This window comes from Phoxinus phoxinus (assembly GCF_949152265.1).
Source record: "Phoxinus phoxinus genome assembly, chromosome: 11".
Lineage (NCBI taxonomy): Eukaryota > Metazoa > Chordata > Actinopteri > Cypriniformes > Leuciscidae > Phoxinus > Phoxinus phoxinus.
Genome location: NC_136886.1, coordinates 5,235,631 through 5,249,981, shown reverse-complemented (window position 1 = coordinate 5,249,981; position 14,351 = coordinate 5,235,631). Strand labels below are relative to the sequence as shown.

The following is a 14,351-nucleotide window of genomic DNA, read 5'->3' as shown; positions in this document are numbered from 1 at the left end:
TGTATAATTATTTATATATATAAAAACAGACACAATCATGTATATATTTAAGAAAAATTGGTTATATTTATATATAAAATATTTATATATAATATAAATTATATAAATGTATATACAGTATATAAATGCAATTATTCCTTAAATATATACATGGATGTGTGTGTATTTATACATAATAATTATACACAGTACACACACATATATTACGTAAACACAAACTTTAATTTTGGATGCGATTAATCGCGATTAATCTTTTGACAGCCCTAATTATAAACAATGCAAAACATCTTTAGTATTATAAACAAGCTCAAAAATTTAATTGAAAAACTGGAATTTCTATCATAACTTCAGAAGAACTTTCCTAAGAAATGAAAAAGATCCCAATTACTGATTTGGTTCTTGTTTAATTCTTCCAGTCCTACAGGATTAGAACCCTAATTGTATTGCATTAGAATGATTAAATACTGGATATACACACTACTCAAAAATACTGTGAAACATTAATACAATTTAAAATAAGAATAAGAATCAGAAATCATTCTAATATACAGCCCAAGAAACAATTCTTATCATCATCACAGTCAAAAACAGTTCTGGTGCATTTTTTAGGATTTTTGATGAATAGAAAGTTCAAAATAACAGAATATTTTGAAATAGAAATCTTTTAACAGTACAAATGCCTTTTATACAGTCTTTTGATAAATTGAATCCATCCTTGCTGAATAATAGTATTCATTTTTGAACGGTAGTATAGTTTAAAAAGCATATTAAAATCCTGAATGAAATGTATGTAATCGTAAAAGTTATTTTGGGAACTCTTGAAAATAATACTGTGCTGAAATCTTTTTGGATTGGTTACAAATGATGATAGATAACCCAGTATGTTTAAGTTTCAGAAGATGAACAACCTGTGGTGTGGAGATGGGTATAGGCACTCCTCCACTGATGGTTCCCCGGCGGATGTTGGGCTTGCTGGAGGGTTTGCGGCGGATAGTGGCCGTGTGCGGTCCTATAGGCTCCGGATCCATCAGCAGACTGACGGTAGACGCCGGCCTCTTGCTTATAAACATTTTGCGGTAATTGAGACTTAGGTCGCTGTTGCGAGGAATTGTGGAAGATTTATCAAATTCAGACTGACTGTGGGCGTCCTCTCCTCCGTGCAGAGAGATGTAGTCATAGTCTGAAAGAGAGGAGAGTCACACACACCACGTTAATGTTGGATGATAGCACTTCTACATTGCTTAGAAGAAAAAACAATGAAATTAAAAAAGTAATTGAAGCTGAAATTACATATGCAGGGAATGATAGTGGAAGAAAAAACACAAAAGTGGTTCATGTCTCAAAATTTGAAGTCAGGGATTAACAATAGAGACAGCCCAATGGCGTGAGAGTGTTTAGGGCCCGTCACAAGCGCTTTCAGGACAGGGCTGTGCTGTCACTACATCTTCCCTTTGCTGATCAGTACATGTGTTTTTATGGCTTGCAAACTCGCCTTACCTTGTGTGATGTTTAAAAAAAAACAAAGTAACATTTTCTAGCAGTTTTTTTTTAATTAATATGTATTAATTAAAGCAGTTAATTTAATTAGTAATTTGTTTCAATTAAACAATGTAACATACAAATGCAGGGATATACATTTTGTAGAGTGGATATATATAAAAAGTTGTATTAATTGCATAATTTTCCAGTGGAAACAAACTAATGGACCATCATTAAAAAATGCTAATTTATGATGCATATAAAAATGTTTTGAAAAATAAAGTATACTTTTTCTTTGTGGAAACCTGAACTAATGGACTGACAGAAAAAGCTCATTTATAAATGTCTGCATTAAATAAAATAAAAAATATATTTGTTTAAATCATAAAAATTGTCTTTTTGTCTTTAAGTGCACTAAATTGACAGCCCTAAAAATGTCTGCATGAAGACTACAATGGATTACCTCCCAAAAAATGCATATGACAGACGCACAAAAGCTCAGTTTGAAGTTGTGTCTTTCAGTTACACTCGAACAACATGACAAGGTGGAGAACAGTTGACAACTGACAAGATGCCGCATGTTGAATCTCATGGTTGCACACACTTAAATCGTACACATACAGATAATAACACTTTCAACAAAGGCACGCCTCCAATATGACATGGATTTCCTAAAATTAAGACATTTAATGTTTATTATTGGTATATGATCACAATGAGAATAATCAAGTCTATGCAATGACATTCAGAAACCTACCATATAGAGGAGGTTCTTTCTTTACCGCTGTAAAAGAACAATAAAGTACATTTAACATATATACAAAGGGCCAAAAACACGCACTTTGGACAGCAATCTAAGTCTGTGATTTGTGCAAGCACATCAGATTTGGTCTGCGATTGGCCTATAATGCCACAGTGGCACATTTAATGCCTACACAAACCACAAATCAGATTACTGTGTTGAAAAACGACGTAAAAGTATCAAAACATAAAGGGGGAAAATGCCATACAAAAACACAAAGGAGAAAAAGCAAGCTAGATTGAGCACTTTTTTTATAAATCTCTTCAAGTGAGTGCATTGAAGAGTTAAAAGGAAAATTACAGAACAGAAAAGAATAAACGTGAAGCTCATGCATGTGTGTGTACGTGCACGCGCACTGACCATGCTGCGAGGGAATGGTGTCCTCCGAGCAGGATGGCGTAGTGGTCTGAGTGCTGTATCCGCTGGAGCAGTGGAGGGAATCTCGGCTGGTTCGAGGAGCTTCTGAATTAAGCCCGCCTCCCAGAGTGAGAGCCAGATGCTCCCTGGCTGACTGTGGCTGCGGGCAGGAGCGAGAGCCAATCAGAGATCAGAAGCGTGAAGTCGAACACAATCATTCCAGTAGAATCAAAAGGTGTATAAAATACTTTTAGTTTAGGAAAGAAAAACTTATGCACATTTAGTGCATCATTCCTGCATTCAAAAGAGCGTGTACCTTTCCAGACATTGACAGTGTCCTGGCTTTCTCCTCATATCCGCTGTAAGCTTTGTGTAGTGGGGGCATGGAGGTCCCGTTCTCTGTGCCAGGAGAGTTCTGGCCTTGATCCTAGACAAGGATAAACTCTGTCAGTCCATGTCAACTTACTACAGGTAAGAAAAACAAATCACTACAACACTGTAGTCACAAGATAATAAAGATTTAGGCGTTTTCACACCTGCTCTGGAACCTGGTGCATTTTCTCCCTTAGTTCGGTTCGTTTAGGCATATATGAACATGGCGCTCGGATCCGCACTATAACAATCACTCTGAGATCGCCTAAACGAAGTGGTCTCGGCCCAATTGAAAAACTTTTGAGTGGTTTGGTTGAGGTGAGAAAGCAATTTATCAGTAAGAGTGGGAATGAGTGTTTGCATGCGTCTCGACAGCTACAGATAAAGCCACAATAAGTCCATGGAGCGAACTTGTCAATCCATCTTGATGGATGACGCAAAAGAACGTAAACGGTGAACTTAGAAATGCTGCCTTGTGAAAGTGAACCGAACCAAGAAGAAAATGCAACTTTCTAACAAATAAAGTCCCTGTTCCTGAACAAAGCAAACGGATCTACAGGTCTGAAAATGCCCTTAAAGTCAACATGAAACGGTGTTCAAACCGATTTCATTATAAGAAAATAAAATGTAGGGTGGGACTTAATTTATCCATTAGGGAATTGATTGGATTGTGAAAAGTGGGTGTTTTTTTAGACCTGAAAGTGAGTTTGCAGTGGACAGTGGAGTTTTTAACCAGGACATAAAGACTGAAGGTCAAATCACAAATCCAAAGCACCTCATTGCAACCTAATGCTAATGCTTCTTTTCAAATTGCCATTATTTGCAAATATTTGAGAACCCTTTATACTAATAAATGATAATAACCATTAGATCGCTGTAAAACATTTTTTTTTTTTACATTTGATAAGTCTGCATTACTACTACAGTAGCATAAAATCATTACTAATAATTAGTAGTATTGTAACAATACACTTGGTTTGATGATACACAATACTGATAAACTGTTGATAAAAAGTATTGCTCATTAAAATTCTAGAAATACAGAATTATGTTAGACACATGTTTGCACTCTGTTCCTATATATATGTATAAAATATTTTAATATTGTATTTTATTAAATGTTTTTTTATATTTAATAATTAACAAAAAAACCCACATAAAAGTGTGACCTTTTGGGTTTACCCTATTTGACGCGACATTACCACATTTGATGCTAAATTAAATCGTTCTAAACCTTCATATTAGGTCAACTATATACAAAATATATTGTCGCTATCCACAATACATATTTTTGTATTACGATAAATCGTGACCTGATACATTGTTACAGCCCTACGAAATAGCTATTACGTCATTAGTTAACAATAAACGTAAATAGTCATTTTCTATTTTATGTTGACTTTAATGACAGTTTGGTAAACGTTTAGATGGGCCTATGAGAGTTTTAAAGCAGCATGCAGGTTTATAGTTGTAGATAAATATACTGGTTAGTGTGTATGATTCAAGTAATGGGGTCTGATAATCAGAAAATCATTTAAAATAGCTCGTTTCTCCCTGTGTACAGTTTTATCAGACGGTCTCCCTTGAAAATGGCCTGCAGAGGGCGCTCTCTACCTTCACACAGATACAACCTCCACACATGCACAATGACAATCTCCAGTAGTACATGCAACAATAATGAACCCATTCACAGTCACACACACACACACACAGCACTACACTACACTGAGTCTATGCTCACAGTGCTCCTGTGCCGGAGGTGTGGGCCACGCTGGCCGGTGCGAGGGATTGTTGGAGAATTCCCCTCACTGAGAGAGCGAGCACCTTCCTCCCCTCCGACCAGGAGGAGAGGACTGCGTGAGCGCTGGGAGATGGAGGTGAGGGGCAGAGAGGAGTGGGACAAGAGAAAGATCAGATCAGATGGTGTCAAATCCAAACCCTCTAGGACTAAAACAATTCCTTGGCCAAAATAAATGCTTTTGGGTACTCTCTTCAGTGTCTGATTAGAAATCATAAAATATCCCTTCTTGATTTATCTTTTAAATTATATAAAAAATATAGCAACTTATGGTCAAATTTAAACAGAGATGCTATGGACAAAACCATTGTTTTGGTTTTTAAAGTACATTTAGAGATTTTAGGCTATTTTACTCCCAAAACACGTCTTCCTTCAGGTGTAAATAAAACATCTAAAATGTAATATTTTATAACACATTAAATATTTGGTCTGTAGATTTCAAATTACAATACATATCTTTAAAGTCTTTTTTCTCCTGCACTGAGCCAGAAATCTCCACTTCAGTAGCACTTCCATACACCAAACTCTACATCCTGAAGGTTTCTACAGAGGGGTTTGTTCATATATCATTCGCCTGACATTTTATTTATAAAAACATGGAGATTTTTTTCCCTCTGGCTGTTGATAGTATTTTATGATTTATAGAGTGATGAAAATGGATATCCAAAATTCCATCCGTAGAAACTCTAAAATGTCAACAAAACAATTTTGAACGTGGCACTATCCAATGTTCAGATTTTAGTCCTGGAAATATGAAATAATTGATTAATTTGCATTTTTTTTTTTTATGTTTAACCCTTTGGTGTCTTGCCTCATTTCTTTGTGTTTTCACAATATGGTTAACTTAGCTAATAAATCAGACAAGCATACTACACATATTAAGAGCAAACTTTTATTATAATTTAGTGTTCTCAGAGTTAGATACCTTATTAACTTATGCTACTTTTTTGTAAATGCTTTGAATTAATAATAATAAATGTTTTATTGTCAAATGGTTTATGCTTATAATTTATTACTAAGAATTTAAATTTGTTAATATTTTCAGCATCAGTGAAATAGTACTATATTTTCATTATACTGTAATACCCAGACAAACTACATTACATCTTCTATATTATCTGCACTGAGGTACTGTTTAATTATGCGTTTGGTTGGGATTTTGTGGGGGGTTTGGATTATACACCCCAACAGAGTGGAGGCTGCGCTGATGCTTACAGCCGTGTTTTCTTCTTCGGGCTGAATGAGGTTGTATGCGTTTTGAGTGGAAAATGATTGAAACCGTTTGTTTAGTACATCATAAATAGGCCAGGTAAGATTTAGACCAATAGTTTTTGTGGTGTGGGAATACCCGTGTTGGATCTGGGGCTCGCAGGTGAAGCCCGTCCACTGCGCTGGAGATGGAGTCCAGAGACGGGACATGACGCACAGAGGTGTAGGTACTGTGAGAGACAGAAAGAGATGAGCAATATATCTGCACTCATACTTTTCCAACCGATTTTAAAGGGGTCATGACATGGATTTTATTATTTTAATATCCTCCTTGAGGTTCACTTATTTATTTTCAACCTTCCTTCTGACCATCTAAAACCGCCAGTTATGATTGGCTAATGCCATTGCATTGGAAACAGTATCAATGCCCACAGCTATTGCACGACAGCGTCAGTGATTATAATGGGTTCTATTTGCTTTTGATGCGATGCTCACATCCAGTGTAGGCAAATGTCAGCTGTTAAAGGGATAGAAGAAAAAAAAAAAATGTTTAAAGAATGTTGACCACCACTGGTTACCAACATTCTTTAAAATATCTTCTTTTGTGTTCAACAAATAAAAGAATTTCATACTGGTTTGGAACAATTTGAGGATGAGTAAATGGTGAACTATCCCTTTAAAGTGGCTGAGTGCCAGTGGGCGGCAGCCTATGGACAATGTTTAACTATTAGTCAATCTTGCTCTATAGAGAGTCATAAGCAAATGTATTTGTCTGAGTGACGTCACAGATCCAGCAATATCAAAGCGAGGTTGATAATAAATGCTTTGTTTATAATGAGGAGGATGTTATAATGGCAGAGATGGGACCAAGTCACACATGTGCAAGTCTCAAGTAAGTCTCAAGTCTTAACCTTCAAGTCTCAAGTAAGTCCCAAGTATTTTTTTCTTGGGCAAGTCAAGTCAAGTCAAGTCACAGGCTATGTCAAGTCAAGTCAAGTCAAGTCCTGTAGTAAGTCAAGTCAAGTCCAAGTCAAGTCACCTTATTATTGTAATTTTAACTGCAGAATCTGGTCTTAATAAAGTGAAAAGACAAGATATAAGTAACTGTCAGTAAATGACAATAATTTGGATTTGCATTGTAAATACTCATGTTCAGTAAAATACATCATGGAATCAAACAAAATTGTAACTTTTTCACTTCTGCCAACAGTGTTTGAAATGTTTTAAATTTTCAACATTCGAATCCATAAAACAAATAACAGCTTAACATCCAAGACTCCTCTCTGAACACCTCCCTCTCTCTCAAACACAGTTTACGTACAACATTAAACTTTGTTACATTTCTCCTCTCTCTCTCTCTCTCTCTCTCTCTCACACACACTCACTCACTCGCGCGCTCTCTCTCTCTCTCTCACACACACACACACACACAATCACTCACACGCGCGCCTATGCGCGCATCTCGTCGGTTATTGGTTAGAACACTTTATTTTGCCTTTGAGTGGTTGGTTAACACTTGTTGGTAGCAATTGTTTTTGTGTACAGATCTCGGAGCCTAGGCTGCCTACAGAGACGCGTTTTTTTTGACGGCCTGCTCATGGGGCGGGCATCTAGCGGATCGTTAGGAAAGATTATTAGATGAATATGATTATTTATGTTTGGGCTTTTTTTGGGCCTGAAATCGCTGATAAAACCTTTAATGGCTACTTTAGCTATTATTACATTAGCTAACTACCAACTAACCAGATAACATTAACAAATTGACAAGCACTTACTGGGCAGAATGGCTCTTAAATGACGGACGAAATTGGAGGTGTTGTCTGGCTGTCCGCGTTGTTAATGTTGCATGTCTTGCAAAGCGCTGTTCGTCTTTTGCCATCTTGTGAATAATTTCTGAAGCCGAAAGCGATGACCTGATCGGTACCCCTCCGGCTGACATGTTGATCTGATCTAAGTGGGCGTGGTGTGCGTAAGGTACGAGAGGGCATGACTGATGTCGTGATCCAGTCATGACAACGCTATTTTCAGCCTGCGCTCCAGCTGGATCAACTTTATTTTTTAAAATAATTTTTATATTTTATATTTAAACTGAAAACATGATGTGATTAACACTCAAGTCATTCAAGTTATCGTGTCTCAAGTCAAGTCAAGTCCCGAGTCTTTAACTTCCAAGTCCGAGTCAAGTCTCAAGTATTGAATTTTTTGTCAAGTCAAGTCACAAGTCATAAAAATAGCGACTCGAGTCGACTCGAGTCCAAGTCACCAAGTCACAAGTCCCCATGTCTGTATAATGGTACAAAGACCTCTTATATGTCAAAAGATCAAGGCAAATTTGATTTAGCATGTCATGACCCCTTGTCATGTCATGAAAAGTATTAACAATGTATGCAAGGCATAATGTTCGGGTAGTTGGTCACTGTTGAGCGACGACACATTCAGGGGGTTATTTTGTGAAAAACAGATCTAAAAAATATGTGTTACATGGCTACTTAACAAATTAGTAAGTTTAATTAAAAAAATTTAGTTCAATTTTAATTGAGTTAAAACTGTTTAAAAAATCGTACTGTAGGAAGCTTAAAAAGGTTACCACTAAGAAAGTCCATTATAAATGTAAAAAAAATAAAAATAAAATTGGCATAAATATGAAAACACAAAAATACAAATTTTAATTAATTAACCTGAAATCAACTAACACTTTTTGCATCAACGAACATCTCTCCCTGATCTTGAACTCACCTGCTGATGCTGCTCTTGCGTGATAACGTGTTGCTAGGAGAGGCAGGTGGAGTCTGATACGAGTAGCTGTAGTCTGAGCCTTTCAAATCAAGAATAACCTGCATAAACAAAACAAGATAAAGTCAGAGAGAGAGAGAGAGAGAGAGATGAAGTGGTAATGTGTTGGCCTATTCAGAAGACATGCAGTACCTGTTCACTAGCAGGGGGCAGTGAGTTGGGATCAGCCGTCAGGTTTCCAAGATCTTCTAGAATTGTCTGTAAGTGGGTGACTTCACCAAGCATACTTATCTCTTCGTCCTGACATTACCCAGGGTAGAAAAACAGTCAGACAATATTTATGCAGAATTAAATATGAATATATTCATAGATCTGAAACCAGAGTCTGTTCAGACACTCACCAGGACAGGTTTGAGCATTGTGACAAATGAGCAGAATCTTCCTCTTTCCTCTATAAGAGCTCGACACACCGCTCTCTTCTCGGTCTCCTCTAGCACAGCATAGCGTGTGTTAACATCCTGAAGAGCGCTGTCCAACTGCATCCGCACCTCGCCTTTACCTATGCAAACACAGACACATTTCATGAACCACCAGAAAGACTTTGACTTTTGTGACTGGCAACATTATAAAAAGTTTTTGCCAAAGAAAAGATCAATAATCATTCAAATTAAAGTCTTGGCCATAAAACAGGATAAGTGAAAATTAAAAAAATAACGCAACCAGTGTCGCAGTATTGTAAACTAAATTTAAAACCATCATAACATTTAATTCATATTTAACAAAGCTGAAATAATATAAAACTGAAATAAAATAAAAAAGTTGAAATACTAAAATGGCTAAAATCGAAATAAAGTCGGAGCTGATGTGGCACGGTTGCGCTTTGGGCGACCCGAGTTTGTGTCCTGGCTTGCGGACCATTCCCGATCCCTTCCTCCTCTCTCTTCACTTCCTGTCTAGGCTTTAGTTTCCCCATCTCAATAAATGCAAAACGCAAAAAAAAAAAAAAAAAAAAAAAAAGTTTAAATAAAAGTCAATGAAAGCTGAATAGAAATATAAACAAAATTAAGAAATGACAAAGCACACGACTAAATGACTAAAACTAAACTAAAATATAAAAATACAAAAATTTTAACTAAACTAATTTAACATATGAATAATTATTATAATAGTATATAAAATAATACTAAAATGACACTGGCTGCAAAACAAAGGAATTACTTTGCCTGGCAGTTTATTGTTAAAACCACGGATGAACCATCAGGCACCGGAAGTGTTTGAGCGGCCATCTTACAGCTCCCTACAGACAGAGGGCATCGCTGACTTACAGCCAAAACATTGATGGAAAAATCACCTGATATGCAGCAAAGAAGAATAGTTTTTAAGATATATGTACAGTATGTACATTAGAGATACTTCGAATGTTATCTGTAATGTTTATGGTCTTTTTGGACAAGATAAGCAATATATTAAATATTACAATACAATCCCCTATTACTAAATTGCACTATATTAAAAAGGTTACCATGCATTATCTTGCCCTGAGCGACAGTATAAATGCTCAGAAATAAAGCTTCATGTTTTTTAAATCCATATGCAGTCAGCATCATTTCTCTGAATAAGTTGTGAAATGCGTGTACTATTTCCTGATGTCTTTTTTGTTGACCAACATCTACTTCGGACTCTTGGAGATCTTAGAAACCGTTAAAAAGGCACAGGTCAGCTCAAATTCTATGGCTTTTTACTAACATGACAGTGTGTTCTTTGTATATTGTTGAGCTAATTATTCATTTAACAATCGTTTAAGTCGTAATCTTTACTGCTTCGAAACACATGCTGTTAACGAAAACACTTGAATCATTTATAGTTACTGTATGAAAAACAATAATATTACATAACCGCAATGAACTGTACATGGCAAATTAAGTTGTATGTACATAACTTACAAAGCATAACTAATGTTATGCTTTCACCGCTAACTAATGTTTTCTCATTAAACTCAGAAGATTTCCCATTAATTCAATAGAATGTAAGGGAATACCAATATGGCAATGCATTGGCTTCCCTTTTTATGAAGTCCAAAGCAATTCAGTCATTTATATAGATCAGTGGTTAAAACTCATCATGGTTAACCACTAGGAGGCACTGCAGTTTCTATTGACACAATACACCATGTAAATATTTGCTGCAATGCTAATAGCTGTTCTTAGGGTCTCGCTGTGCAGATTTCATTGGTCGCTCGTGACCAGGCGTGACGACAGATCTGGGGTCTCTGGTAATGGTACACAGGTGGACTGTATAGTGTGCATGTGTCCTTGTGTTTCATTTAAAGTCCAACTGCCACGAGACAGTCGCTCACATTCCAGAGTAGCTACTTGATAGTTTCTCTACACAGCGGTGGTCAACCAAAACTGGGTTTTCAATGGCTAATATTCACTGATTCTACAAAGCAGGGTAGACAAAATAATACAGTGTGTGTGTGTGTGTGTGTGTGTGTTATAATACAGATAAATAAATATAATGATAGAAAATAACGAAAATGACTGGATTTACTCAATCATACCCTAAAATTCACGACTGCTTCGTCTCATGGTGCTTTAACTGTACTGATTAAGTGCAATGGGAGAAATGTGAGGTTAATCACATTTAGAGGTCTGTTTACAGAGTCAGACCTCATGCCAGCACACACCACGTGAGGAGCTTTAAACACATGACCTGAGCTTTTCCTCGGTGTGCGCGAGCGTGTGCATGACAGGGATGAGCAACATCTTGATATTCAATCCTAATAATTTCCAAACTCGTCATAAATTTATCATGAAAATTCAATAATGCTTAGCCTTACACTTAAAAATAAAGGTTCTTTATTGGAATCTGTGGTTCCATGAAAAACTTTAACATCAATGTAACCTTTTTTTGCATAATAATTTTTTTAAAAATATGGTTCTTTTGAGAACTGTTCACTAAAAGGTTCTTTGGGGAACCCAACATCATTGTGAAAACCTCATGTTTATAGACAATTTGCAGCTCTTCTCAGTCTCAAAAATACACACGGCTACATGTTTAGCATTCCTCTGACAGGAGAGCACTCTGACAGCTGTGTGCAGGACGCAATAGCAAGGCGTGCACAAGCATACATCTCTGACCTCATCGACCCATTGCTAACAATAACCTCAGGTGTCCTTTGTGATACCTGATCTTCTGCAATCCAAGATGGCATGCAAGACAGATGTACGGTTATTATCATAGGTTTCTTCAGAAGTACTTCAGACATGTTTATAATGTTTGCTCACATTAGATGAAGACAATCATATGACCTGGTGAATACTACTAACTTTATCTCAGTGTCCTCCTATTAAGACACTTTTGGTTGAACAAAAAACAATAATAACCATTGGTGACAAAAACACCTGAGAAAAGAACATTCCAACAGTTTAAATGTACAATTTCTTGAATAAAAAGACTAAAATCCTGATAGTAAGGTTCATTAGCGTTTAGAGAACACCTATAGAGTCGAAGTCGCATTTTTAAAAAATCAGATTCATAGAAATAGATCCATCAAATAACAGATACACGAATGTTGCACAAGCAACCTCTGCAAATCAGTTTATGTGCTGCGTATGCATCTTTGGGATTTAAGCAATTCTTGTCAGTGTTGTGAAACTCAATTAAGTCCTTTGACCTTCCGAGAAAAGAGATGATCCCTGGTCCTTGAGTGCATTGACCTTGTGCTGGACTGTGACTGCATGAGTGTTTAGATGCTCTAAGACCATTGCACCTTCAAACATAGTCTGTAGTGAAGGATAAAATGAACCCAGGTTGGGTAGGAGAGCTTAAGGCTGGGGTCATCTGAAGTTTAAAGGGCAAAGGTCAGCAGGTCTGTTGATAAATCCCACGGCCTGTCTGCAAGACAAATGGCTTAGGAAACATACAGCTCTATTTGAAGTATGTTACAGGAGCCCGTTTCCTCTTACAGAACTTAAATGGAATTCAAGTCAACAGAGAGAAATGCGAAAGAGTGATTAACTAAACAATGTGGAAAAAAAAACTGACTTGGCCAGTAAGCAACTCCTCAAAACACTATAAAGTTTATATAAAGTAGAACCAAGTGGAATGACCCATGCACATTTCTGAAAAGTAGCACAGCTCTGGCGTTTGGTTTAAGCTTGTTAAACACACAAACCTCATTTAAAAGCAGAAAAGGGAGGTGAGAGTAAAATAACCCAGAGTCATTCAGACAAAGTTGTGTGTGTGCCAGAGAGACATTCCCTCAGGTCTAGAAATCCCGAGCGGTAGGAAGGTATGATGTCATCATAAGCAGACACCTTCTCTCCATAAACACAAGCGGGAGGCAGGTGTGCAGGTTTTTTGGGAGAAGTAGGACAAAGGAACCTTAATAATAATAATGAGGATGATGACGGTTAGTCACGGATCCAATGCAGTACTGCCTCATGAATGAAGGCTAAGTGCCCATGAGGATCTCACTGTCAACAAATGAGAGCACGGCAACGTGTGAATGCAGACCTGCGGCCGGCTGCATAAACTGCTTATAGACTAGTCTTAAAGTTAGTCATCTAACTTTTTAATACCAGTTACATAAAAATGTAGCTTGGTCTAATTTAAATTGGAAAAGTAAGACTGATTGCCCCTTGGTTAACTGTCTGCTAGTTAGTCAAACTAGTTTTTAAGACAGTCTTAACATAGTGTCTATATTTATTTATGCAAAAGGTCTCTGGTTTTTGTATACTATTTAACATACCAGGTCTAAATAATAATATTATGCAAATAAAGTTAGGAAGTTAATTATCAATGTATTAACTCAGATCAAATATAAACAAATACAATTTAATTCATTTAAAAAATTGTATTTAATTCAAACACGAGAGAGAGAGAGAGATAGAGAGAGACCATCTCAAACACAGCGGCAATGGTATTAGAATACTAATGTGCATGAATTTTAATAATTCAGAACCAATGCTCTTTTTCTTCACGTTCTCCACACAGAGTCTTCTGAGCGTTCTGCCCCCATAGACCTCGGAGTAACACAAATGCAAGTTATAAAGATGAATGTGCACTCCGAGACGCATCACAGGTCTAGACGCCATATTTATTTTCATTTTCTCACCATCTGTGTGAGTTACAGCAGTAAATCAAACGGCACAGGGTTTATGGATGTGCAGTGGTGATATAAAAGCGCTAGCCTCTGAATCACTGATGCTAACACTATCTTATATGATTCAGACCGTCAAGACAAGGCCATGTTTTCCTCGTTCTGCTACAGATGACTAACATCATAGTGAAGGACTCTAAGAGGGAGCAGGCAAACCTGACCACGCTTCTCTGTTGACAACGACAGATTTATAAACGATTCTCGTGATGGATGTTGCGTTCCCAAATGCAAATTATAAGCAACTCAAACACACAGCACTTGCAGAGCAGCATTTACTGTGAATCGAAACTGAAAGCACAGTGCTGTTACATGCAGCGTGTCAGACTATATATATTTATATAACTACATCACAACCGTTGGGATTTGATGATCGCACAAATCCATATCACATTCTCACCACCATGCATTGTCAAAATACATAAAAAAATACAGGTACC

The 14,351-nt window shown here is 36.8% G+C and overlaps 1 protein-coding gene across 9 annotated transcripts in view; it reads right to left on the bottom strand.

Annotated features, from left to right (window-relative positions):
• mtss1 (MTSS I-BAR domain containing 1) overlaps positions 1-14,351 on the bottom strand; it is a 64,387-nt gene that overhangs the window by 1,664 nt on the left and 48,372 nt on the right. For 5 of the 9 annotated variants that reach the window (XM_079628126.1, XM_079628127.1, XM_079628129.1 and 2 more), the window contains 7 exons: positions 9,152-9,309; positions 8,943-9,050; positions 8,754-8,851; positions 6,157-6,247; positions 2,955-3,065; positions 2,642-2,798; positions 909-1,180 (listed from right to left, as the gene is read on the bottom strand). In XM_079628126.1, coding sequence (XP_079484252.1) covers positions 909-1,180; positions 2,642-2,798; positions 2,955-3,065; positions 6,157-6,247; positions 8,754-8,851; positions 8,943-9,050; positions 9,152-9,309 — 995 coding nt within the window. Of the gene's footprint in view, positions 1-908; positions 1,181-2,236; positions 2,264-2,641; positions 2,799-2,954; positions 3,066-6,156; positions 6,248-8,753; positions 8,852-8,942; positions 9,051-9,151; positions 9,310-14,351 lie in introns of all 9 variants that reach the window. The other 4 variants (XM_079628123.1, XM_079628122.1, XM_079628125.1 and 1 more) reach the window with 1 other exon arrangement.